At 35.6% G+C, this 27979-nt stretch overlaps 1 protein-coding gene across 16 annotated transcripts in view; it reads right to left on the bottom strand.

Moving 5' to 3' along the window:
• Positions 1-27979, bottom strand: part of NRG3 (neuregulin 3) — a 1147889-nt gene that overhangs the window by 575405 nt on the left and 544505 nt on the right. Inside the window, exon 3 of one of the 16 annotated variants that reach the window (XM_057298947.1) lies at positions 20631-23610. The exons of the other annotated variants lie outside the window; for them this stretch is intronic. Within the exon in view, the coding sequence (XP_057154930.1) occupies positions 23601-23610 (10 nt within the window). The 3' untranslated portion in view covers positions 20631-23600. Of the gene's footprint in view, positions 1-20630; positions 23611-27979 lie in introns of those variants that run through there. 16 annotated transcript variants of the gene reach the window in all.

Below are 27979 nucleotides of genomic sequence, written 5' to 3'. Positions count from 1 at the left end.
GGGTACTTGCCAAATTACTAGAGTTCTTGAAGTCTTGGTTGTCCCATATGAAAAAATGGTTGTAAAAGGATTGATTAGATATTTGGTCAAAATAATTTAACAAACTGCATGAAACTGTGTGTTCTTAAAAAAGTTAACCTGTATTATTGTAATTGTCCACATGTCTAGCGCCCAAAAGGACTATGAAGTGCTTGAAAGAAACATAATTATTTATCTTTTATTTTTTTTACCATCTAGAACAATACAGGTGTCCAATAAATATTTATTACATGAGTGATAACCCAAATTACTAAAGCTGGTGGTTTTGTCCTAGGCTACTTATCACTTGTAATAGTGATGTGTCAAGTGGGATATCACAATGGAGAAAAAAACCAAGTGCATCCCCTGGATCCTAACATCACAGAAGTTGTCCCAGGGCTTTTTTCTCTCCCTCTCCCCTTCTTTCTTACTCCTCTAAGTTCTACAAATATGCTGTTGAAGACTCAGGTTGTGATCTATAACCTTTTCTTCTCTGAAAATCAGATTCAAATCTAAATGCCAAGGGAGGTATGTAAAAGTCAAAGACATTCCAGAAGTATCTATTGAAAGTTCCACTGCTGATTTATTATTCTAGCGGCTGTCTCCCTCTAAGGAAAGACACATACTGAGCCCAATTATATCAACTTCACGTTCAGCCTACAACACCAAAAACCAGCTGGCATAACAGGCCTGTTAGAAGTCACTTCCAAGTGACTTCTATGCACCTGCCTCCTCGATGTATCTTATTTCACTAAAAAAAAAAAAAAAAAAAGGCCACACAGAAATAAGATCTTCGGTGCTCAATAGTCCTCACCTGAAGGCTTTACTTTTTGTTTCTGATATGATTTCTGGCTGATGAATTTGATAAATGTGTAGACTCTGACTATTTTTCTTTCCATAGGTAACACTGAGCCTTAAAAGTAAAGCAGAAGCAGAAGGGCATGGAGACTGTGCTGCACCATCTCCCAATTCCTCTCTGAACTCCAGCCACCCTGCTGTTTCCTTATTTGCTCAAATGTACCATAAGCCTTCTTGAAGCTAGTACTTTGCCCATGTTATGCTTCCACGTGGACCTCCTTCTCACTAAACCCATCCTTTGCCTTATTAACTCTTACTGACATTGGAGATCCCAGTTAATTGCCATTTCTCTGTGAATGTGTCTTTAACCAGGCCAAATAACTTTCTATGAGTCCTTCAAATTCCACCTTACAATTTATAATTATGTTTACTGGCATGAATGATTTAATATCTATCTCCCTCTTTCATTCGCAAGCTCCATTATGCTGGGACTAGGAATCTTGTTTCACGTGTAACACTGAGTAGTGTCTCTAGCATAGAGTCAGAATCAATGACTATTAATTGAATGAATGCCTAATGAAACATATCAAGTAGTCAGAAGGAAAGGTAATTCACATGCAACAATCATTAATTAATGCTAGGCAAGGGACCAGGTCAGTGAACGTAAACACACATTATATCCTACCATTCTCACTCTAACAACGAGGCATCATCACCATCTCGGTAAAAATGAAGAAATTCGAACTTGAGGAAGTGAGTCATTTGCCTACAGTACAACAGCAATCCCACAATAATAGGTATTAGAACAAAATTATCAAGCTCTGGAAAAAAAGTAAAATTGTAAGGGACAAGAGTCTCTACTCGGATGCCAGGCATTATTGACTGAAACTTGCAAATATCCTCAACGTTTAGTAAGAGAGCCTCCTGGTGATCTGACTGGTGATTGGTCACCACAGCAGGCTGTGTGTGATTCTGATGATGTGGTGAAGATTCCCTTTTCCTCAGAATTTTCAAAGTAATTTAATTATTTTCCTTATTTTCATCTGTTATTAATACACCACCCTTGGTTTTCCCCATCTAGGAACCAATTTTTTCCCTCTTCTTAAAGATTTGCGGGGATCCTCTTCCAATGCCCATGTTACTACAGCACTCTCTCATCGCTGTGCGGGCCGGTTCATTTTCCCTGCAAAACCAGGACAGTCATTGAATTGGCCTCTTATACAAAGTACTGATATTTATACAACTTTTTATTCATGTGAAAATGAAGTTTCCGAATGAAAGTGACTATCAAATTCATGGAAACAGTGAATAGCAGACCCTGGATTTGAAACTACAGGTACTAACATGAAACCCAATGTTGTTTCTACTGCAGTACAGTTGACTCACAAATCATCCTCCCTCCATCACAGATGTCAAGGACAGAAATCTGCTACCAAAACATTTTCTCTGAAATCCGTTATATGTGTATTAATGGTTTATTGCTCCCACTTGAATACCAATATACAAATTGACATTTTTTGTTTGTTTTTTAAAGTTAACATATGTTTCTCTCCTTGGTATTCTTCGTGTGGACCTGATTTCTTGCTTTCCAGCAAAATAATCAGTGTCCAGATAAAACTATTACTTCTAAGAGTCTACAAATTGCTCCAATATTTAAACCTAGCTAAGAAAGAATGATTAACTGCTAATCTGCAATGCCAAAGGAAATTCCACAAATTTCTAAATCCAAGGGGATTTGTTATGCATTTATATTACCTATAGCCACATTCCTTTCTGGGAAGAAATCCAAAATATGTGCACATTTTCTAAATTTAAGCTGAGTCAGCAAACAATTTACTATAGTCAGCAAGGACCACAGTAAACAATAAAACTGCCATTTGGATTGCTCTTAAGATTTAAAATACATTTGCAACCAAAGCATAATAATTAGTGTGAGGCAATATGAAAAAGCAGAGTACTTAATGTAAGCTAATATAATATAATGTCTTAAGTGTTTAGCAGATGATTTTTATGAATCCAGATAAAAGAATTGCAATCATTTACCATGGGACCTATCTTCTTGCAGCCTCCTGGATTACAGGTAAATTGATTGCATAGTTCAAAGCTGATTCAAGCATTCAGGAAAAAGTTACCATCTCCACAAGAGTTCCACAAAGTCATGTTTAAGCAATGTTACAGATAAGATATTAGCCACATCTCATAGCTTCTGAATCTCAATTACATGAACAATCAAGTTTCACTGCAAAGCCTCCGAGACACAGGAAACATCAAAATCAACCAAAATAACAGGATGGAGAATTAAAGAAGTAAAAAACTATCATTAATGAAGCAAAAAGCCCAAAAGTATAGCATACATATAAATAAAACTAAAAGAAGGCTGTTCGAAAAAAAAAAAAATCAAACAGGCAAACTAGTAGAAAGGATGTATTTTTTTAAATGAGAGAAGTAAAAATGTACATTATATATAATAAATGAGATGTAAGTATGTACACAGAGGAGATATTTACAAAAATTTCAAAAAATATGGGCAAATTTGGTAATGAAAATAATAAAAATCTAGAGAAAGGATGATTTTCAACAGAAAATCATGTTCTCAAATTAAATACCAAAAGATAGAGAACCTGTAGAGTCCAGTGATCACAGAAAAGATGGGAAACATAATCTGCCATTAGAAAATGTCCTAATGTCCACATGGCTTTCCAGATATGCTCTACTTACCTTAATATAAGAGATTATACCTATTTTACATCAATAATATTAAACAGCTGAATAACGTACAATGTTCTAAAACTTATTTTATGAAACCTAAAACAAAACAAAGCAACAACAAAACATATTATTAGCTAAAGTAACAACAATAAAACCTATTAATAGCTAAAGCTAATAAACATAATACCATAAAAACATGATATACATATTACTTGTATACATGGATACAAAATTGAAAGTGAAATACTAGCAAAGTGAATCCAGTAGTGTATTACAAGAATAAAACACCATGACCAAATTAATTTTATTCCAAGAACACAACATTAAATATATAACTAATTAATTAATTAATTTTAAAAAGTAAAATAGAAATCAGGACTTCCCATTCACAATTACTCAGAATTGCTTTAATGATTTAACTAATGTAATAGGATATGTAAATTAAGTAATAAATATCAATTTTCCATAAGAAACATAAAAGTAAACTCTACAGATATTATGATGATACACTTTGAAAAACCCTAGAAATTACTAAAGAGTTAAAAAATCCTAAGGTAATTTAATAAAACATGTAAGTTATACATATGGGGGCAATTTTTGCTTATCATCATTGTCCCCCTCTCAAAAGAAGAAAGAAAGACACATTTAATAAAATAGTTGAAGGTCATAATTTGTTTTAAAGTATAAAATTTATTGAAAATTACATAAAAGAACCACAAACAAACAGAGAATATCCTGTGCTCATGCAGGAGATATCATATATTTATAAATGAATTATTTTCACAACTAATATACACATTTAATACAATTTCAAACAAAATCTTGATTTTACAAAAACCCAGCAAATGACTTTGGTGTGATATGGTAGAACAGATATCTAAGAACTAAAAAAATGCTGGAGAAAAAGATGAGAAACACTCTTTCTTGACTTTAAAACATTACAAATAATAGTATATTGACCTAGAATTGGACAAATAAGCCCTAAGAAACAAGTAAGCATTTCATAAATAAACACAAAGGTATAGTAGAAGTTAATGTACAGAAAGTAATAATTTAGGGTCAGGACCAAGGTGGCCGACTAGAAGGACTGGCATTGAGAGACTCATATGAAAAAAAAAAAAAACATAATAAGCATGTGAATTCATCACCAGCAACAAAGGTATCCAAGTTCTGTCATCAAAATTGTCTAGAAGGCTAGTCTATTTCCTACTCATGAAGAGAAGGAAGAGCAGTGTGGTGTGGTGGCCCACTTGAAAGCCACATGGGAAAGAAGAACCCCATCCCCCCAGCCAAGGGAGGTGGTGAGTGAGCGTGCTACTCAGCCGGGCAATCTGCTTTTTTCACGGAACTGTGCAACCCATGGAAGGGAAGATCCCACTCATGAACCCATGCCACCAAGGGCCTAGCATCCCAACCCTGGAAAGCGCAGATTGTTACAGCCTCTCAGCTGAAATCTGCTTAATCCTAATGACTTCCTGGGGTGAGGGGTGACCAGCACCAACTGCAGCTGCCTGTTGTCTAAGTGGTTTAAGCTCCTTGGGGAAGGGGCAGCAGCCAGCACTGGCACTTGCAACTGCCTAACACACTAAGCTCCCTGGGTGGGGGAAGGGCAGCACCCATTTCTACAGCTCCAGGCTGCACTTTTCACCTGCTGGAGCCAGAAAGGCTGGAAGGTTTGGTCCCAAGACTTGTCCCCACAGCCCAACACACTGGCTGTGGCAGTCTGTGGCCAGAGGGCCTCTTCAGGCCTAACCCTGACCCATCCTTCCTCAGTGGGCTGGGCTTCCTTGCAGGACCTCCAATAACTCCAGCCAGAGGCTCAGGGACAGATTTTGGATCTCCCTGGGCCTGAGCCCCTAGAGGGAGGAATGGCCACAGTCTCTGCAAAGCAGCAGACTTAGCCTCACCTCCTGGTAGTTCTGAGGAATCTGGGCAGCCAAGAAGAGTGAGTTTCCCCCCAGTGAAGCACACTGTCTCCACCAAAGGACAAAGTGTTTTGTAAAATGGGTCCTGTTCCCCATCCTACCCAACTGGGTGAGACCCTCCAACAGGGTTTGTCGGACACCCTAGTCAGGAGTGATCCTACTGGCATCAGGTTGGTGCCCCTCGAGGTCAGAGGTCCCAGAGGAAGGAACAGGTACCCATCTTTGCTGTTCACCAGGCTCCTTCAGTGACGTCTCCAGGCACGGGAGCAAATCAGCTGAATAGGGCCTGAAGTGAGCCCCCAGCAAACTGCAGCAGCCCTATAGAAGAGGGACCTGACTACTGAAAGAACAACAAACCAGCAGAAAGCAACAACAATAGCATCATCAACAACAACAACAAAAAGCCCCTACAAAAACCCCATCCAAGGATCAGCAACCTCAAAAACCAAAAGTAGACAAATTCACGCAGATGAGAAAGAATTAATGTATAAATGCCAAAAACCCAAAAGGCCAAAGTGTCTCTCTCCTCCAAATGATCGCAACATCTCTCCATCAAGGGCACAGAAGTGAACAGAGAATCAGATGGATGAATTGACAGAAGTAGGCTTTAGAAGATGGGTAGTAAAAAACTATGATGAGCTAAAGCAGCATGTTCTAACACAATGCAAAGAAGCTAAGAAACTTCATAAAAGGTTAGAGGAATTGCTAACTAGAATAACCTGTTTAGAGAGGAACATAAATGACCTGATGAAGCCGAAAAACACAGCACAAGAACTTCATGAAGCATACATAAGTATCAACAGCCGAATCGACTAAGCAGAAGAAAGGATATAAGAGTTTGAAGACCACCTTACTGAAATAAGACATGCAGACAAGAATAGAGAAAAAAGAATGGAAAGGAATGAAAAAAGCCTCCAAGAAATATGGGACTATGTGAAAAGACCAAACCTATGATTGATTGGAGTACCAGAAGGAGAAGGGAGAATGGAAACAAACTGCAAAACACACTTTGGGATATTATTCAAGAGAACTTCCCCAACCTAGAAAGACAGGCCAACATGAAAATTCAGGAAATACAGAGAACACCACTAAGATACTCTATGAGAAGATCAACCCCAAGACACATAATCATCAGATTCTCCAAGGTTAAAATGAAGGAAAAACTGTTAAGGGCAGCCAGAGGGAAAGGCCAGATCATCTACAAAGGGAAGCCCATCAGACTAACAGTGAACCTCTCAGCAGAAACTCTATAAGCCAGAAGAGATTGGGGGCCAATATTTAACACTCTTAAAGAAAATAATTTTCAACCCAGAATTTCATGTCCAGCAAAACTAAGCTTCATAAGCGAAGGAGAAATAAAATCCTTTCCAGACAAGCAAATCCTGAGGGATTTTGTTACCACCAGGACTGCCCTGCAGGGGTTCCTGAAAGAAGCACTAAATACAGAAAGGAAAAACCGGTACCAGCCACTGCAAAAACACACCAAAATGTAAAAACCAATGACATTATGGAGAAACTGCATCTACTAGTGTGCAAAATAACCAAATAGCAGCATGATGACAGGATCAAATTCACACATAACAGTACTAACCTTAAATATAAATGGGCTAAATGCCAAAACTTAAAAGACACAGACCAGCAAATTGGATAAGGAGTCAAGACCCATTGGTGTACTGTTTTCAGAAGACCCACCTTACATGCAAAGACACACACAGGCTCAAAATAAAGGGATAGAGGAAAATTTACCAAGCAAATGGAAAGCAAAAAAAAGCAGGAGTTGCAATCCTAGCCTCTGACAAAACACTTTCAGCCAACACAGATAAAAAAGACAGAGAAGGGCATTATGTCATGGTAAAGGGAATAATTCAATGAGAAGAGCTAACTATTCTAAATATGTATGTACCCAATACAGCAGCACCCAGATTCATAAAACAAGTTCTTAGACACCTACAAAGAGACCTAGACTCCCACACAATACTAGTGGGAGACTTTAACACCCCAATGTCAGTATTAGATGGATCAATGAGACAGAAAATTAACAAGGATATTCATGACTTGAACTCAGCTCTGGATCAAGTGGACCTAGTAGATGTCTACAGAACTCTCTACCCCAAATCAACAGAATATATATTCTTCTCAGTGCCACATGGCACTTATTCTAAAATCGACCACATAATTGGAAGTAAAACACTCCTCAGCAAATGCAAAAGAATGGAAATCATAAGTCTCTCAGACCACAGTGCAATCAAATTAGAACTCAGGATTAAGAAACTCACTCAAAACCAATTGTGCCACTGCACTCCAGTCTGGGTGACAGAGTGAGACTCCATCTCAAAAAAAAAAAAAAAAAAAAAGAAAAGAAAAGAAACTCACTCAAAACCACACAATTTCATGGAAATTGAATATCCTGCTCCTGAATGACTCCTGGGTAAATAATGAAATTAAGGCAGAAATCAAGAAGTTCTTTGAAACCAATGAGAACAAAGAGACAACATACCAGAATCTCTGGGACACAGTTAAAGCAGTGTTAAGAGGGAAATATATAGCAGTAAATGCCCATATTAGAAAGCTAGGAAGATCTCATATCGACAACTTAACATCACAATTCAAAAAACTAGAGAGGCAAGAGCAAACTAATCCAAAAGCCAGCAGAAGACAAGGAATAACTAAGATCAGAGAAGAACTGAAGGAGATAAAGACACAAAAAGCCCTCCAAAAAATCAATGAGTCCAGGAGCAGGTTTTTTGAAAAAACTTAACAAAATGGATGGACTGCCAGCTAGACTAATAAAGAAGAAGAAGAGAGAAGCATCAGACAGACACAATAAAAAATGATAAAGGGGATACCACCACTGACCCCACAGAAATAGAGGCTACCATCAGAGAATGCTGTAAACACCTCTATGCAAATAAACTAGAAAATCTAGAAGAAATGGATAAATTCCTGGATGCATACACCCTACCAAGACTAAACCAGGAAGAAGTCAAATTCCTGAATAAACCAATAACAAGCTCTGAAACAGAGGCAGTAATGAATAGCCTACCAACGAAAAAAAGCCTAGGACCAGACAGATTCACAGGTGAATTCTACCATAAATACAAAGAGGAGCTGGTACCATTACTTCTGAAACTTTTAAAAACAATTGAAAAGGAGAGACTCCTCCCTAACTCACTTTATGAAGCCAGCATCATCCTGATACCAAAACCGGGAAGACACACAACAAAAAAAGAAAACTTCAGGCCAATATCCCTGATGAACATCAGTGCAAAAATTCTCAATAAAGTATGGGAAACGGAAACCAGCAGAACATCAAACAACTTATCCACCACGATCAAGTCAGCTTCACCTCTGGGACACAAAGCTGGTTCAACATACACAAATCAATAAACACAATCCATCACATAAACAGAACCAATGACAAAAACCATGATTATTTCAATAGATGCAGAAAAAGCCTCTGATAAAATTCAACATCCTTGCATATTAAAAACTCTCAATAAACCAGGTATTGATGGAACATATCTCAAAATAATAAAAGCTATTTATGACAAGCCCACAACCAATATCATATTGAATGAGCAAAAGCTGGAAGTACCCTTCAAAAACTGGTGCAAGACAAGGATGCCCAGTCTCACCACTCCTATTCAACATAGTATTGGAAGTTCTGGCCAGGGAAATCAGGCAAGAGAAAGAAATAAAGAGTATTCGAATAGGAACAGAGGAAGTCAAGTTGTCCCTGTTTGCAGACAACATGATTTTGTATTTAGGAAACCCCATCATCTCAGCTCTAAAACTTCTTGAACTGATAAGCAACTTCAGCAAAGTCTCAGGATACAAAATCAATGTGCAAAAATCACAAGCATTCCTCTACCCCAACAATAGGCAAGCAGAAAGCCAAATCATGAATGAATTCCCATTCACAATCTCTAAAAAGAGAATAAAATATATAGCAATACAGCTAACATGGGATGTGAAGGACCTCCTCAAGGAGGACTACAAAGCACTGCTCAAGGAAATGAGAGGACACAAACAAATGGAAAAAACATTCCATCCTCATGGATAGGAAGAATCAATACCATGAAAATGGCCAAACTCCCCAAAGCAATTTATAGATTCAATGTTATTCCCATCAAACTACCATTGACATTCTTCACAGAATTAGAAAAAACTAGGTTAAATTTCATATGGAATCAAAGAAGACCCTGTATAGCCAAGACAATCCTAAGCAAAAAGAACAAACCTGGAGGCATCATGCTACCTGACTTCAAACTATACTACAAGACTACAGCAACCAAAACAGCAAGGTACTGGTACCAAAACAGACATATAGACCTATGAAGTAGAACAGAGACCTCAGAAATAACATCACACATCTACAACCATCTGATCTTCAACAAATTTGACAAAAACCAGCAATGGGGAAAGGATCTCCTATTCAGTAAATGGTGCTGGGAAAACTTGCTAGCCATATGCAGAAAACTGAAACTGGACCTCTTCCTTACACCTTACACAAAAATTAACTGAAGATGGATTAAATACTTAAATGTAAAACCTAAAACCTTAAAAACCCTAGAAGAAAACCTGGCAATGCCATTCAGGACATTGACATGACAAAAATGCCAAAAGCAATTGCAACAAGAGCCAAAATTGACAAATGGGATCTAATTAACTAAAAAGCTTCTGCACAGCAAAAGAAATTATCATCAGAGTGAACAGGCAATCTACAGAATGGGAGAACACTTTTGCAATCTACCCATCTGAGAAAGGTCTAATATCCAGAATTTACAAGGAACTTAAACATATTTACAAGAAAAAAACAAACAACCCCATCAAAACATGGGGAAAGGATATGAACAGACACTTCTCAAAAGAAGACATCTACGTGGCCATCGAACATACGAAAAAAAGCTCAATATCACTGATCATCAGAGAAATGCAAATCAAAACCACAATGAGATACCATCTCACACCAGTCAAAATGGCGATTATTAAAATGTCAGGAAACCATAGATGCTGGTAAGGCTGTGGGGAAATAGGAACACTTTTACACTGTTTGTGGAAATGTAAATTATTTCAACCATTGTGGAATACAGTATGGTGATTCCTCAATGATCTAGAACCAGAAATACCATTTGACCCAGCAATCCCATTACTGGGTATATATCCAAAGGAATATAAATCATTCTACTATACAGACACATGAAGACATATGTTTATTGTTGCACTATTTACAATAGCAAAGACATGGAATCAACCAAAAGCCCATCAATGATAGACTGGATAAGGAAATGTTGTACATATACACCATGCAACACTATACTGCCATAAAAAGGAATGAGATTATGTCTTTGCAGGGACTCAGATGACACTAGAAGCCATCATCATCCTCAGCAACTAACACAGGAACAGAAAACCAAACACAGCATATTCTCATTCATAAGTGAGAGTTGAACCTTGAGAACACATGGACACAGAGAGGGGAACAACACACAACAAGACCTATTGGAGGGTGTGGGTTGACAGGAGGGAACTTAGAGGATGGACCAGTAGGTGCAGCAAACCATCATGGCACAGGTACACCTATGTAACAAACCTGCACGTTCTGCACATGTATCCTGTTTTTGTTTTTGTTTTTGTTTTTAGAAGAAATACAGAAAAAAAAAGTGGTGTATATATGCAATGGAATACTATGCTGCCATTAAAAATACTGAAATTTTGTCATTTGCAGCAACATGGATGGAACTGAAGGTCATTGTGGTAAGAAAAATAAGCCAAGCACAGAAAGACAAATATCATATGTTCTCACTCACATGTGAGAGCTGAAAAAAATGGATCTCATGAAAACAGAAGGTAGACTGTTTGAGAGGAGGAAAGAATGAGAAGTTGATTAATGGGTACAAATACACAATTTGATAACTTATTTTAGGAACAGATACAATTTTTTCAGTGTAATATCTGCACATATGCATAACAGTAAAAATTCAGAAGCTTTTTATTAAATAAATTGGCACAAACATTTGATTCATTAAGTCTTCTCTAATGGACCTCCCTCTATAGGAATGAAGGCAGCAGTATGTAAATCTATTTGCTGTTTTGTTTTTAGTGTTTAAAAAATATGCTATAAACCTGAATATCTGGTCTGAAGGAGAATAACAGATCCATCCTGTGGAATTATAAGAGTGATTAAAGAATAAGTTTGATAAGCAGATCAATATATGTAAGTAAATTTGTATCCATGGAGGAATGCCCATTTCTTTCTATGTAAAATCACTCAAGTTGCAGAATAATATGTATTGTCCATTTTTTTTAAGAATATTCTCCACATGTATGCAGATTTTGAGCAAGAAGATAAACATAGTATGCTAATAGGATTATCACAGAGAAGAAAAGACATTATCTTTTTTTAATGTTTTGATGATTGCTTCCAGAAAATTTAGCAAAGATATTTGTGAGTAGGCCAAAAATTAACCCCTTTTATAAATCTAACTTGATTTCTGGTATCAAGGCAGTTATAGACTTGAAAGCACTTTCCGAATAGTGGAACAGGGACATTTGAAAACCTACTCCTCCCTAAAAGAAATTAGAACACTGACAAATAATTGTCAAAATCTACTTTGTTATTACTCTTGACATTTGTAAAGGCTTATACAAATGCTAGAACAATTTATTCAAAATAAGTGAATACATCTTGGCAAGAACAGTGAGCTTTATGGCATTTTCACTAACTGTATTCTCATTCCTCTCACCTTAGTTCCATAGACTTAAAAATTAGCAAACTCAAAACACTAACAGCTGTGAAAATCAGCAACCCAGCACACATAGGGCAGGGAAGGAGGAGTTTGGAGATCAAGCATTTTCATCATTATAGAACTGTTACTAGTTGATCTCTTTGGCTTTTCCTCATGGAAAAACTCCTTTTATGAGGCTAGTATTTACTTGCCCTGACTCAGAGTTCAAGCATTGAGAAGCCCTATTCATAGGGCATTTATTGAAAACAATTGGAGACAATTGTTTTTCATAGCTTTCTGATGTGGTGATACCAGTTGAAGCAAATAAGAGGCAAGCCACCAAAACCCTTAAATATCAGGAAAATAAGGAACTTTGAAAAGGTCTAACATATTCCTGGGGATCTAGAAAGTTGCATTAAAAGTCTGTGTGCATACCTAGAAAAGACTTGAAAATGTCATAACATATCACATTGACTGTTGTTGAGCCTTTCCATAAATAAAAGTTAAGGTTAAAACAGAGTTGTAAACAGCCAAAGATTGAAGTCATCCCCAGCACAAGTAGAGAGCCCATTGGCAGATGGTCGGAAACATATTGATTGGAGTGATTGAAGGAAATCAATACTCCAACCATTAGCTGACACCAAACCATCCCAGTAAATACTTTAGTAGTTACTCATGACCAAAAACACAAACTATACAAAATTAGTCCATGAAAGAAACTAAAAGCAAACAACAACAAAAACAAAACCAAGAAGTAGAAATAACAAAAGCAAAAGGGGAGGGGTATTTGATTTACAATGTTGGCATATTATTTTATTTAAAATGTGCAGTTAAAAATTGGTAGTCAATGGTCGGGCGTGGTGGCTCACGCTTGTAATCCCAGCACTTTGGGTGGCCAAGGCAGGTGGATCATGAGGTCAGGAGATCGAGACCATCCTGGCTAACATGGTGAAACCCCATCTCTACTAAAAATAGAAAAAATTAGCCAGGCGTGGTGGTGGGTGCCTGTAGTCCCAGCTATGTGGGAGGCTGAGGCAGGAGAATGGCGTGAACCCGGGAGGCAGAGCTTGCAGTGAGCCGAGATGGCACCACTGCACTCCAGCCTGGGTGACAGAGCGAGACTCCATCTCAAAAAAAACAAAAAACAGAAAAACTGGTACTCAATGAGACAAGAAAGTATGGCCTAAACATATGTGGAAAAATAGTCAACTAAAATTGTTTCTGAGAAGGACTAGATGATGGACTTACTAGAAAAAGACATTGAATGACCTATTATAAATATGTTTAAAGAAGTAAAAGAAACCACATCCAAAGAAATAAAGCAAAGTCTGGGACTGATTTCTCCAAACTGAGATTATTAATAAAGGATTAGCGACTATAAAAAAGTACTAAATAGATTCAGCAGAATGACATGGTAACAACAACAAAAAAAAGTACTAAATTGAAGTTTGGTCAAAAACAGTACAATTATTGAAATAAAAATTCACAAGAAGGTGTTGGCAGCAGATTTCAACTGTCAGAATAATGAACCAGTGAACTTAAAGATAGATCCATTGATTATTATCCAGTCTGAGAATAGAAAGAAAAACAAATAAAGAAAAATGAACAGAAACTCAGAGACGTATGGGACACTATGAAGCTTACTAATATGTGCATGATGGATGAGAGGCCAAGAAAAAGAAAACAGAGAATATAGCAGAAAAAATATTTGAAGAATTTCAACTGAAAATTTAAAAATTTGATGAAAAATTCTAATCTACATTTTTGGAAGTTCAAAAAACTCTTATTTGGATAAATTCAAAGAAATTCACACACAAATACATCATAGTCAAACTGTCAAAGGTCAAAGACTGAATGCAAAGAGAAAAAAACACACAAAATTTACAGTGCACAAGGAGTCTTCAATAAGATGAACAGCTAACTATTCATTAGAAACCATGGAGTCCAGAAGGCAATGGGATGACATATTCAAAGCACCAAAAGAAAAAGACTACCAACTAAAAAGTCTATATTTATTCATTTTATCATTCAAATGTTAAGAAAAAATTACAACCTAAATAAAAAGGGGGAATACTGGACAGGAAGTCAAATCCACAAGAAGAAATAAAAGCACTAGTTAAAGTACATAGGTAAATATAATAGATAATATAAATATACTTGTTTTGTAAGGATTTTCTTTTCCTATCTGATTTAAAAACAACTGTATCAAGCAATAAGGATAAAACTGTGTTGATTGACTTATAATGTAAAAAATGAATTTGTATGTCAATAATAGTACAAAGAGGAGTTTAAGCTTTGACATTAATTTGCTACTAATCCAATTAGATTGTTATAAATTAACATGTAAATTGCAATCCCCTGGACAAAAACTAAGCAAATAACTCAAAACATACTATCAGGCAAAAGAGACTTTAAGACAAATATTATTACTCAGGAAAACGATGAAATTTATAATGATAAATTTTTAATGTATCAGTAATATACGTTAATTATTAATATAAACATATATACACCTAACAACATAGACTGAAATATATGTGGGAAAATGATAGAATTGAAGGGAGAAATAGACAATTCAGCCCTAATAGTTGGATATTTTGATCACCTTCTTTCAATAATGAATAAAACAACTAAGAGGAAGATCAATACAGAAATAGAGGACTTGAACAAAACTAGAAACTATCCAAACTTAAACAGACATCTATAAAACACTCCACCTAAAAACATCAAACATTATGTTCCAGTTCACATAGAACATTATCCAGGATAGATTGCATATTACGACATAAATCAAACATTTATGCATTTAAAAATATTGAAATCATACAAAGTATATTTTCTGACCACAATGAAATGAAATTTTAGAAATCATTAACTAAAGGACATTTAGGAAATTCACAAATATGTGTAAGTAAAAAACAAACAAACAACAAACAAAACCCACACTGTTAAATAACAAAGGAGTCAAAGGAAAAAAATTCACAAGGGGAATTAGGAAATCATTTCAGATCAATTAACAGAAAAAACAACGTACCAACAATTATGAAATTCAGCTATTGCTGTGCTTAGTAAAGTATTAATATACACAAATACCTATATTAAATAAGAAGAAATACCTCAAATCAAAACCTAAACATATACCTTAAGAAAGTGGAGAAATAAGAGCAAACTAAATAAGCAGAAGAAAAGAAAACAATAAAGATTAGATTGGAAAAAATAGTAGAGAATTAAAAATATAGAGAAACTCAACAAAACAAAAATTTAGCTCATTAAAAAGATCGACCAAATTGAAAAATTTTTAACTAGACTAACCATGAATACAGAAGTTCAAATTGCTAGCCAGAAATGAAAGAGGAGATATCACTTCCAAACATAGAGGAAAATAAGAAGAATAAGGAATGCTATGAACAACTGTTGTTAGCAAATTAAATAATCTTAATGAAATGGACAAATTCTTAAAAGGGTACAAACTATAAAATCTGACTTAAGAAGAAATAAAATATCTGAATATATATAGCAAATAAATAAAATCAGTTTAGTAATTTTAAAACCTCCTACAATAAAAGACCAAGCCCAGATGACATCACTGATAAAATCTACCAAATGTTTAAAGATGAATTAATACCAGTCCTTTGTAAATCTTCCGAAAAATAAAGGAAGAGGAAGAATCACTTATTGACTTAAAGTGAGACCAGTGTTATTCTGATACATAACCAAGCAAGAAAGACCTCACAAGGAAAAGCAAAACAAACATGAACACAAAGCTACGAACCAATATTCCTTCTGAACATAGACATACAAAATACAACTCAACAAAATAGTAAGAAACCAAATCTAGCAACATATAACTAGGATTGTACAACATAAACATTTTTTACTTATTGTATAAATTTATGGTTGTCTTAATATCCAAAAATTAATCGATGTAATACATCATATCAATAGACTAAAGGACAAATATAAATAACTTATAATCTCCATGATAGTAGAAAAAGCATTTGGCAAAAAGTCTCACATTCTTTCATAAGAAAGACTATCAGAAAACTAGGAATAAAAAAGAACTTTCACAGACTCATAAGGAGCATTTATGAAAAACCAACACCATTATAATGAATGATGCAAGATAGAGCGCTTTCCCCCTAAAATAAAAAATAGACAACATACCTGTTCTTGCTTCTTATATTCAACATTGCAGTATAGGTTCTAGCTAGGACAATCAGTTAAGAAATAAATAAAAGACAAGATTGAAAATGAAAAAGTAAAACCATCTCTATTTGAAGATGATATTATCTTGCAAAAATACCAAAACACACAAATGCACACCCACACATACCCTACTGGAACGAATTTAAAAGTTCAGTATGATTGCACGATATGAGGCCTATATACAAAAATCAGTCATATTTCTATACACTAGCAATGAACAATCTGAAAATGAAATTAAGAAAAGAATTCCAGGCTGGGCACAGTGGCTTATGCCTGTAATCCCAGCACTGTGGGAGGCTGAGGTGGATGAATTGCTTGAACCCAGGAGTTCGAGACCAGTCTGGAAAACATGGTGAAACTCCATCTTTACCAAAAGAAAAGAAAATTAAAAATTACAAAAATTAGCTGGGCGTGGTGGTGCATGTCTGTAGTCCCAGCTATTCAGGAAGCTGAGGCTGGAGAATCACTTAAGCCCAGGAGGCAAAGGCTGCAGTGGGCCAAGATCACATCCACTGCTCTCCAGATGGGGTAATAAAGTGAGACCCTGTCTCAAAATAATAATAATAATAATAATAATAATTCCATTGAGGACTTTCAACTTTCAGTCCAAAAGGTAAAAAGCTTGAAAGCTGTCATCCATTTCCTGTCCTCACAACAAGAAAGAAGCTAAAAAAAAAAAAAAAAAAAAAAAAAACAAACCTGAAAATAGATAACTTTTCTTAGATATATCAGAGAATTTAGGTCACAGGGCAAACAACCATTATACAAAACTAGAGACACATTTGAATACATAGAGCTTACAAGGAACAACAGAAGCCACTATTGGAGACAACAACAGTCATAAATCATTAAAAATGAACTTACTCACTACTGGAGACTGAGTGTGGACTATAATGAGAAATTAAAATTCCTCTTGTCCCAGCTTTAGCAGGAGCCCTCACACACTTTCATAACTTTTACCTTCAGGAGTCCCACCAGGGGTCTCAGAGTGAAGATGGGAGAAAAACCTCTGGTGTTGTATTTTGAAATATACCCAGAGTGCTCTGTTCTTAAGAAAGGTCTGCCCTCAATGGAAATAATACTACCTGAGCCGAAAGGCTAGAGTGGGCTGGAGTTGGGTATTTCCTTTGTCTGAGGTTGGTTAGACTCTAGCAAAACCCGTTTTACCTTAGAGGAAGGTGGAAAGCCAAGAATTATTTGTGATGGTCACATCTCAGGGACACATGTTCACTAAAAGGTTCAGATCTAATCACAGGTTTGTAAAATGCTTCCCCTCTCATGGCAGCTTATCACCACATCAATAGGACTCTTCTATAATAACAGGCTAGAACAAAAAACTACAAGGCTAAAGAACTATTTAAGAAGGAGTCTCTAGGAGAACCCAAAGACAACAGGCAAGACTCAAACACATCATTAGATAAAAATTTAGTGTCTGAAATCATAACTACAACAAACAGTAAACACATTTGCTTGGCAAATGAACATAAAATCTCAATCAAAGACTAATGTTCTCAGTTCTTATTATCCAATACACCGTGTCTGGCTTTCAACAAAATAATTACAAGTCACACCAAAAGAAAACAAATAAACAAATAAAAAACACAGCCTGAAGAGACAAAGCATGCGTTAAAACAAGACTTAGATATAATACACATTTTGGAATTAGCAGAACAAAAATTTAAAATAACTATGATTAATTTGCTAAGAGTTCTAATGGGGAAAAGAAAAGGACAACATACAAAAGCAGATGGGTAATGCAAGCAGAGAAATGGAAACTCTAAAAAAAAACCTCCATTTAAAATAGCATTACAAATAAAATACTTAAAAACAAATTTAAGAAAAACAATACAAGTCTTCCATTATGCAACAAACATTGTTGAAAAAATTAAGAAAGCCTAAATATTTGAAATGAGACCCAATGTAATGAATCAGAAGACTTAATATTGTTATAATATCTATAGTCCCCAAGTTGATGAGCAGATTCAATGTGATGCCTACTGTAACCCCAGCTGGCCTTTTTGCCAAAATTGAAAAGTTAATTCTAAGTTCGTAGAGAATTTCAAGATTCCAGAATAACCAAACAATCTTGAGAAAGAACAAAGCAGAGGACCCACACTTCATAATTTCAATACTTATTACAAACTTGCAGTAATCAACACAGCAATCAAGACCTATGGAATTTGTATTTCAATATACATATAGATCAATGGAATAGATTTGAGAGTCTAGAAATAAATCTTTGCATTTATTGTCAATTGATTTTCTATATGGGTGCTAAGACAATTCAGTGGAAGAAAGAATTTTTTTTTTAAATAAACTGCTGAGACAACTAGATACCCACATGCAAAAGAATAAATTTGGAACCTGACCTCATACCATATGAAGAGTTAACTCAAAATAGATCATAGACCTAAGTGTAAGAGCTAAAACTATAAAAATTTTAAAAGAAGCATAGGAGTAAATCTTTGTGTCCTCGAGTTAGGTGATAGTTTACTAGAAATAACAACAAAAGGTCAGCAACAATAAAAAATAAATATGTAAATTTAACTTTGTCAAAATTAACTCTTTTGCACTTTAAAGGATACAATTTTATAAAATGAAAAGATAATTCACAAAATGGATAAATATTTGGATATCATATGCCTCAAAAGGGATTTGTATCCTGAACATACGAAAATGTCATATAATAATGATAAAAACACAAATCGCCCAATTTTTAAATAGGAAAATAATTTGAAAAATATTACTCCAAAAATGCATAAATGGCCAATAAGCATACAAAAAGTGCTCATTATCATTCATCAAGAAATGCACATCAAAACCTCAATGAGGTGCCACTTCACATCCAATAGGATGATTAATATCAAAAAAGGCAGACAATAATAACTGTGGATGAAGATATAGAGAAATCGGTCCCCTCACATTTTTGCTGGTGGGATTTAAAATGCTAGAGCCACTTTGCAAAACAGAAAACAGTTTGGCAGTTACTCAAGATGTTAAATGCAGAATTACCATGTGATCCAGCAATTCCATCCCTAGGGTACATGCTCAAAAGAAGTGAAAAAATATGTCCATACAAAAACTTTTGGGCAAATGTCTATAGAAGCATTAGTCACCATAGCTAAAATGTAGATACAAGCCAAATGTCCATCAGCTGATGAATGAATAAAGAAAATCTGATATACCCATACAATGGAATATTATTCACTCATAAAAGGCTGAAGTACTTCATGCTACAATACGGATAAACTTTGAAAGCATTTTGTTAATTTAAAGAAGCCAGGGACAAATGATCACATGTTGTAGGATTCAATTTGTATGAAATGTCCATACTAGACAAATACATAGGTAGATTAGTGGTTGTCAGGTTATGAAAAATGGGCGAATGTAGACTAACAGCTAATGGTATGAGGTTTCTTTCTGAGTGATGAAAATATGCTAAAATTAAATAGTGGCGGTGATTGCACTGCTATGTGAATATCAACACCTTTAAATTACCCACTTTAAAAGGGGGATTACATAGTATGTGAATTGTTTCTCAATAAAGCTCTTTAAAAAATAGACTTAAAAGTGTCACCATAATTTCATGAAACTTTCATAATGGTAATTACTGTTTGCTTGTGTTTCCCTCCACATATTGGATTCAGAAAAAAAAATTGCCATTTTGATCAAATTAAGAACACTTTAAATCTTCACTCTAAGTTTCAGCTGAATCAAGTGATTGATCAATTAAGGTTTCAACTCCTTCCAGAATCAGCCAAAGATAGCAAGATTGCATTAACATATAACTCATTCTAAATTCACTTTCAATAACAATGTAGTGGATCAGTTCTCTTTCTTCAATCATTAGATATATATAATTATAACGATAATATATACAAAATCATTTTAAGCTAACATGCTAGTATAATACAGATTATCTGTTTGATGGACTATGGTGGTTTATTAATAAAATATTTTCCTAAAACAGTTGAAATTATGATTATATTAAATACAATGCTACATTGAAACTAAGTTTCAATTTGTTTTAGACATCAGAGAAATAATCTTAAGTGGCAAGCCAACATGTTTTTCTAGAAATTGTTTTTAGTCTATAGTCTATTTTATTTGAACAAAATTCTATTGATGTGCACAAACTCTTTGGAATTAAGAAGTTAATTCAATAATCAAAAGTCACCTTAGCTTGGCACTAAATGTTGCAAAACTATATGGGGTAAGTAACAGAAAGGAAAATGTATTTAGGTATTACGTTTCTCTTCAAATTACTAAAAACTCATATATCATTTATATAATTCATATACTCAATGTAGTTATGGCAGGAAACCTACTTATACACTGAGCATGCCACTCTCAACAAGTTCTGACAGCAAATCTCCCATTTTTAGTTGACAACTGTTACCCAGGCATAAAATATAATTTACCACATAGCAAAGCTGCCTTAATCATCCAGTTCTTCCAAAAACAAAACAAGTTTGTATGTATACTATTTCCACAATTCTGACCACTGACATAGCTAAATTTCTATTTGATAAACAGTAATTCAAAACAAAACAAAACAAAAAACAATGTTGTATGTTACCAGAAGCTTGGCAAACAACATTTCAGGCACTGCTTGCAATTTCTCTGGCTCTGAGGCAGTAAGAAGCATTGCTGATAATAATCAATACATAAAAGATAATTTTTTTTTGCTAACATCCATACATTTTGCAAAGTGTGTAGAAAAGGATACTACAATTATAAAGTTCTCTGAGAAAAATTAACAGGGGCTTTCCCAGTCAGAGAGATTTGAGAATCATTGCACATTAGATTCCATTCTTGAAAGGTCATTGTGCATATTAATACATTACAAATTCTGGAATCTTGTTTAAATTTGATCAACCCAGATTTTATCAAACATATCTCACAACATGTACTTTTCTCTGTTTTCTCTACATTTTCTTATCCCTTTCCCCAAACACACATATAAGCATCTTTTAATATCCTGAGCTTATGTCTGATTTCTGGTCCAGGATAGGCAAAAGTAAACTTCTGTTGATTGAATGAACAACCGCATCCACAAAGCTTAAACAAGTGTATTGAAATCTGCACAATCAATGGATGAGGCCAAGGTGAAGCTCCTCTGTATCACTGTTGCTTAACTAAACGATCATATATCACATGTAAATTATTACATTCTCAAAAGCAAATGTGGTCGAAGTTCCTTCTGGTTCTCAAGCTAACAATGCAGGCACTACTTGATGGGTTTATTTTCCCTGGACAACTTGAAGTTGAACTGAATGTAGTTGAAATGACACCCAGAAGGGACTGTTTTCAAGGCAGTGTTACATGGTTTTTTTCTAGAAAGTTTAAAGGTGCTTTAAAGAGAGAAAGGGGTCCTTTTCAAAAGCCATGTGAATACTACAAACCATTAATTACAGCTACTCAGGAACTGAACTAGAATGAGCTTGCTCTCACTAATTTAAAGGAGCAAGCAGATGCAGAACTGGGGCTTAGCCCGGTTCTTAATACCATTCTCACTATGGCCACGAAAAGAAAAAAATAAATGCAAGGATAAAACTTCTCTAAGCAGAGCTGAATAAGCACTAGAGAAGCATTTGGGAAATTCATTTTTTACAGATGAACAGCAACCAACAATTCAGCCCTACATCTGCTGGGGGTGATCCAGATCTCTTACATAATAGACTTTTTTTTGGGTAACTGAGTGCAAAGTCTTTAATAATTTTTCATAAGCTTCCATGTGTCATGCTAAGAGTACATCATTGTTGCCACATAGACTTTTTCTCTATTCCCTTCCATGTAATATTTAACAAAACAAATGTTAACTTATCCCAACATAGCACTCATTATCTCCCAAATTACTAAAAACTCATTATCTCCCAAGATGTTCCCCAAATTCTGCATGTGTCATACAAAGATCAAAAGCATGATGAATTGGGAAACCAAGCATGATGTTATGCTGGGCTTCAAGCTTTGGAAAATGACAACAGATATGAGTCACAGGTGTTAATACTTATTTATTTTATTTGCCTAGTGAAGGTTCACTCATAGATATCTTATTTAACAGTCAGTAATATTCACATTATTGCTATACAGTTGTATGAGTTTTAGCCCATATGAAGATTCTTGCAACCACCAGCACAAACAGATATTGATGATCCCAGCACCATAAAGAAATGCCTCATGCTGCCCCTGTAATTAACACACCCTTCTGTCACTGCCAATCCCTGGCAATCTCCAATCTGTCCCTATAGTTTCACATTTTCAGAATGTCATAAATGGAATTACAAAGTATTTAATCTAGCTACAGTCACTTATACTGATGCCTCTACAGATTTATCCAGATTGCACTTATCAATAATTTTTCCCTTTTTATTGTCCATTTTATGCATATACCATAGTTTTTGTCCATTCTCCCACTGAAGGAAATTTGGGTTGTTTCCAGTTCTTGGCAATGGCACTTTTCTAAAAAATTATTAAGCAGGTTTATACATGAACATCAATTTTATTTCTTTAGGATAATTTCCTGGATGTGGGATGATGAGGTCACATGGAAATTGTATGTTTAACTGTGTATTAAACAGCCAAAATGTGTTCCAGAGCAGCTTTGCCATTTTATATAATTTGGATTTGAGCAGACAAAGCTACAGTATTCTGGGAGGAAAAGATACTTCTTAGGTAGTTCACATAAGAAGAAATAATTTTTTTACAGCAGAAGATGAGAAAGGGAATATTAGATAAATCCAGCTCTGTGTATCTGAAATCCAATTCACTTGGTTCATTTGTTCTTTGAAGATAAATACAGTATAAGATAAAAATTGATGAGCATTAAAATGTAGTTACATATTCTGTAACTACAGTTTAGTGTGAAATCATTGCATCCCTAATTATGACTTCTGTTCTGCTTAGAACAGCTGGTATTACTGAATGTTTCAAATTGTGCCACAGACTTAGTGTGACAAGATCTCTGAGGATTGTTTCCTTCCATTACCAGGACACAATGGCAAATTGAAGCATGAAAAACAAATGCACAGAACAAGCCAGAAACCCAGACTGAGCTATAGGCCAACTGCAGCCAGATATTTCAAAAGGAAGTACTCTACCAGGTCCTTCAGGGAGAGTGGTAGAAATGAGAAAAGATTTGCAGGCCATTTACTTATAAAGGAAGAAAAATATGTAGAGAGACTGAGTCCTTGATGACTTCTCTTGAGTTTCTGGATCACACCTTCCTAGAGGAACAATATAGACCAATACATCCTGTGAGTATATTAGTATGTCTGAGCTGAATTTCTGTCACTTACCATATAAACTGCTTCACACAAATGCTCTATTACAACTCTGTAAACAAACCTAAAAGAATACAAATATGGAGGAAAAACAGGGTCAATATGTAAAAGACTGAAAATAAACTCTAAAAGATCATGTCACTGTGTTTGGATAGCAGAACCACATGACTGTTTTCTGTTTGTAAAAATGTCTATTCCTACGTTTTATTTGATGAACTTTTATAGACATGTATATAAGAATATATTATTTCAAAATACATTATTTCCACAAAAGGCTTGCACTTTTTCAAGAACATATAAATCTGCAATGAAAGAATGCTCCATTAACAAATCACACACATATTGTTGTGTGCTAATCACTTTTTGGGCGGGAGAAAAAAAAGTCAAATAATTTAATGGAAAGACTTTAGTAACTTGCAAAAGTACAGAAACATTTAGATTTTTCTAAGTATCAGAGACAACCTTTATAAAACGAGGTTGTGTTGTGTGGCTCTCAGTTACTGTTTTAGACAAGTGATCAAGAAAACCTGTGTTGTTCCAAACCTAAGCAAGACCTTGCATTTGAAAGTGCAGATAGTTATTTCTGGAATGTTTAAACTCTGCCTTTCAATTATCCAAATATGTTCTCTTTCAATTCTTGGTGGCTCAATTTGCCTTAAATCAGGAAAAGTATATTAAAATCTAAGAATCTTTTCTGAATTTATGATGTCATTTCCATTAATGGATTTCCATTTTGTGAAAATAGTTAATTTCACTAAGCTCAGGGTAGCTCAGCAGTGGAAACTTGTCTAGTTTAAGATGTAATGCTTGTATTTCCTTATAAACATCAGTAGCGCTCTTGGTTTATCCCTGTAGGGTTAAGTTTAATGTGTTTCACTAATCATATCCATCCCAGTTACAATTTTGAGGGTTTGGTTTTTCAGAAACCATTTATTACAAAATGTCTTTTTCATCTGAAGAAGTAGCTCAGTAAATCTTCAGGAAAAGTTTGTGAGGCTTAAATATCTGACTGATTTATGTTATTTTTAAGTATTCTGTAATCCAGTGCTGAGGGAGCCTGAGGTGCAAGGATTGCCTAAGACCAGGAGTTTGAGACCAGCTTAGGCAACATAGGGAGACTCTGTCTCCAAAAAAAAAGAAAAAAAAAATTAGCAGGGCATGGTGGCACGTATTGTACTAGCTACTCAGGAGGCTGAGGAGGCAGGATTGCTTGAGCCCTGGAATTTGAGGCTACAGTAAGCTATGATCAAACTGCTGCACTGCAGCCTAGGCAACAGAGTGAGATCCTGCCTTTAATAAATAAATAAATAAGTCTTTACACTGGAGGGTTTTTCCCCAACAAATAACATAATGTCATAACTTCTTCCACCAAGGACATTAATCTGCAAAGTTCAAATGTTCCCAGTGAATGATGCAAACATAGCATCTTATACTTTCTTACCTCCTCTTTTCATTTGCATAAACTGGTTAATTTGCATAAATATTTGCATAAACTGGTTAATTTTTTATTACATCTTTGGAACATAACATCAACTTTTCCACATTTACACTGAGTTTCTCAAATATCTACCTTGTGGGTGATTTGATCTTACTAGTTCACATGTAGCAGTTAATTAAATTCAAAAAATACCATCCCCAAATCTGGTTGTTCAACACCTCAGTCAGTCCCCACCTGGAGAGAAGGTGAACTGCCTTTCTCCCTAAACTTACATTTTAAACACTGGTACTATAGGAGCTGACAGTTATTTCCCTCAAATAGTTCCTTCTGGAAAGGTGCAGCATGGCACATTTGGCCCTAAAATGTTTCAATCACTAAAATGGCAAATTCTGATAGCAATTTAAAACCTTCTTTCCAATTCAAAGCCTTCACTTCAAGGTGCTCTGGTTAAATTGAAATTTCCTTTCACAAAATAACACTAACTATTCTAGTCTGAATTACCATCATCACTCATTGAGCTTTCTCATTTCACCTAACCAGTGTGCCAGCTCCCCTTCTGTCCTCTTTCTGATCAGCTCTTAAGAGCCAGACTGATGTTACAAGGCCAGTGCACACATGCAGATGTGCCTGGGAGCCCGCTCTCTAGCTCCTTCCCTTGCTCGCTGAGGCTGGGCTTCGCGGTGATAATAAGCAGGAAACCTGGAGCCTCATTGTGTTCATTTGTATTCAGAATCCACCATTTCGCTGACTGTGAACATTCTGGGAGTTACTTCACCGCCCTGTGCCTCAGTTTCCCCTTCTGTAAAATTGGAAATCTAATAGCAACCACCTTAGAATACTGTGGACAATAGCATAAGTTAATGTAATGAAAGCACCAAAGAACTTCTGGCATGTAAGAAGTACTCAATAAGTGGTCCTATCAGTATTATTTATAGAATGACATAAACACTGTTCACTGTGCCGTACAGTCCCTACCATTACCCAGGGAAACAGGCTTATCTCTGCTGCACTGGCCTTGCAGGGCCTAAGTTTCACTATGCTCCTTCTTCATACATAATTCCCCTGGAATCTATATCCATGTATTTTGCCTGGAATACTATTCTCTTCTTCCATTGCCACTACTCGATCCTTGGATTTCAATTCCAGCATCACTTCCACAAGGTCTCTCTCTCTGATTGAACCATGTTCACCTCTGGGCATGCAGCATTATCAGCCTCTTTTATTCATATTTTCGGAGAACCAGAAAAAGTTGTTATTTTAATTTTGGAGAAATCCATAATGATTATGATGTGATTTAGTGTATAAAATATTTGTAAGTGGATTTTTTGTGGAGCTGAAGGGAAAGAATGAGTGACCTTGGGGACTGAATCAGGGAATAATGGATAGATCTGGATATTAAAAGTTGGATTAGAATCTGCCTCAACTTTCTGGCAAAAATGGTACTAAAATCTATTGATAACCACAGTGTTGGGCACCATTATGAGGGCTGTGTGGATAATACCTCACTTAATTTTCCTGAAAAGTCTCCATGTTAAGTACTATTTCCTCCATACCAGACATGAGAAATCTAAGGATTGAAGTGATGTGCATAATATTACACAGCCTACCAAAGGCAGAGTCTGGAGGTGAATTTAGACCTGACTTTCTCACATCACCTTTGCACAGCAGGTATCCTCTACGCAAAGGCAGAGGCGAGTGAAAGACAAGATTTATTCAAAAATCACTGAGATGGTCAGGGTGGGTGGGGGCAGAATATAAGAGGTATTGCTATATGAGGCTGAGAAGGTAGGACAAGACTAAAGCAGACAGGAGAGCTCTATGTGTCTACCAATGACAGCAAAGAACCCAGTCAAGTGAATCCAGGCAAAGGGCAGTTGTTTCATCCTTAGGGCCCAAAGGGGACCTGAGCTCACTTTCTCTGGGAGCCCAGATGGCCCTTAACTCTCTCCTCCTCTCTTTTCATTCTATGGACAACCTTCTTATGCTTATACATGAACTTACATGTCTTCCAGCCTTCAGAGCTTGGCACTCTATACAAATGGACTGTAATTTCTTGGTCACATAGTTCAAACTATGTAAGGGGATGAATATATTCCTTGGTGCCGTCTTCCTGCTATGCAGCTGGTTGCTAAGTCACCTGATACAAACAGGAATTAAAAGACTAAGGTAATTCCCTACAGGGTGGCTCTCAGTTAGAAGAGACATTCCAGAATAGGTTAACTACATATTGCATACTAAAGAGTTTGGACTTTGTCTTGAAAGGTATGTTTTACAGTTCCTAAAATACTACAGAACATTGATTTGTAACACATTAATGCAAATTAACTGCATTCAACAGCTGATGTGGTATACTTTGAATCCTGGGGAGATGTTCTCTGATTAAATATTGACTATCTCTAGCTTAAAATTTGCAAGAAATTATCTATAACAAGAACTGAGAGGTAATATGTTCATCATTTTTTAACATAACACATTTAGCATTGCACTGACAATTATCTGAATACACAACTGTGTATGCCAAAAATGAGAGAAAAGTAGTTCTATATTTAAGACAATAGATAAGCCCACAAATTACCTGAACATGTTTACATCACATATACTTTAGTTTGCCAGAAAATATAGCATCATTTTGTTAGTTATGATTAGGGGAAGGGGAAGGACATAATTAATGGTTCTTTCACGTCCTACCAATTATACAGTTCACAGCAAGCCCTGCAAAATAAACTTTGTCACAGAACGAAAACAAGTATTCTCTGGAGTAGCGTGACTCAACTTTATAAAGTATCACTTTCCTTAAAATAAATTCAAATGTGCTTGGATAATTAAGGGAAAAATTAATAACATGGTCTCCCTACAATCACTCTTACATTAAAC

The sequence above is a fragment of the Pan paniscus genome, chromosome 8, assembly GCF_029289425.2.
Source record: "Pan paniscus chromosome 8, NHGRI_mPanPan1-v2.0_pri, whole genome shotgun sequence".
Lineage (NCBI taxonomy): Eukaryota > Metazoa > Chordata > Mammalia > Primates > Hominidae > Pan > Pan paniscus.
This window is presented reverse-complemented; position numbering and strand designations above follow the sequence as displayed.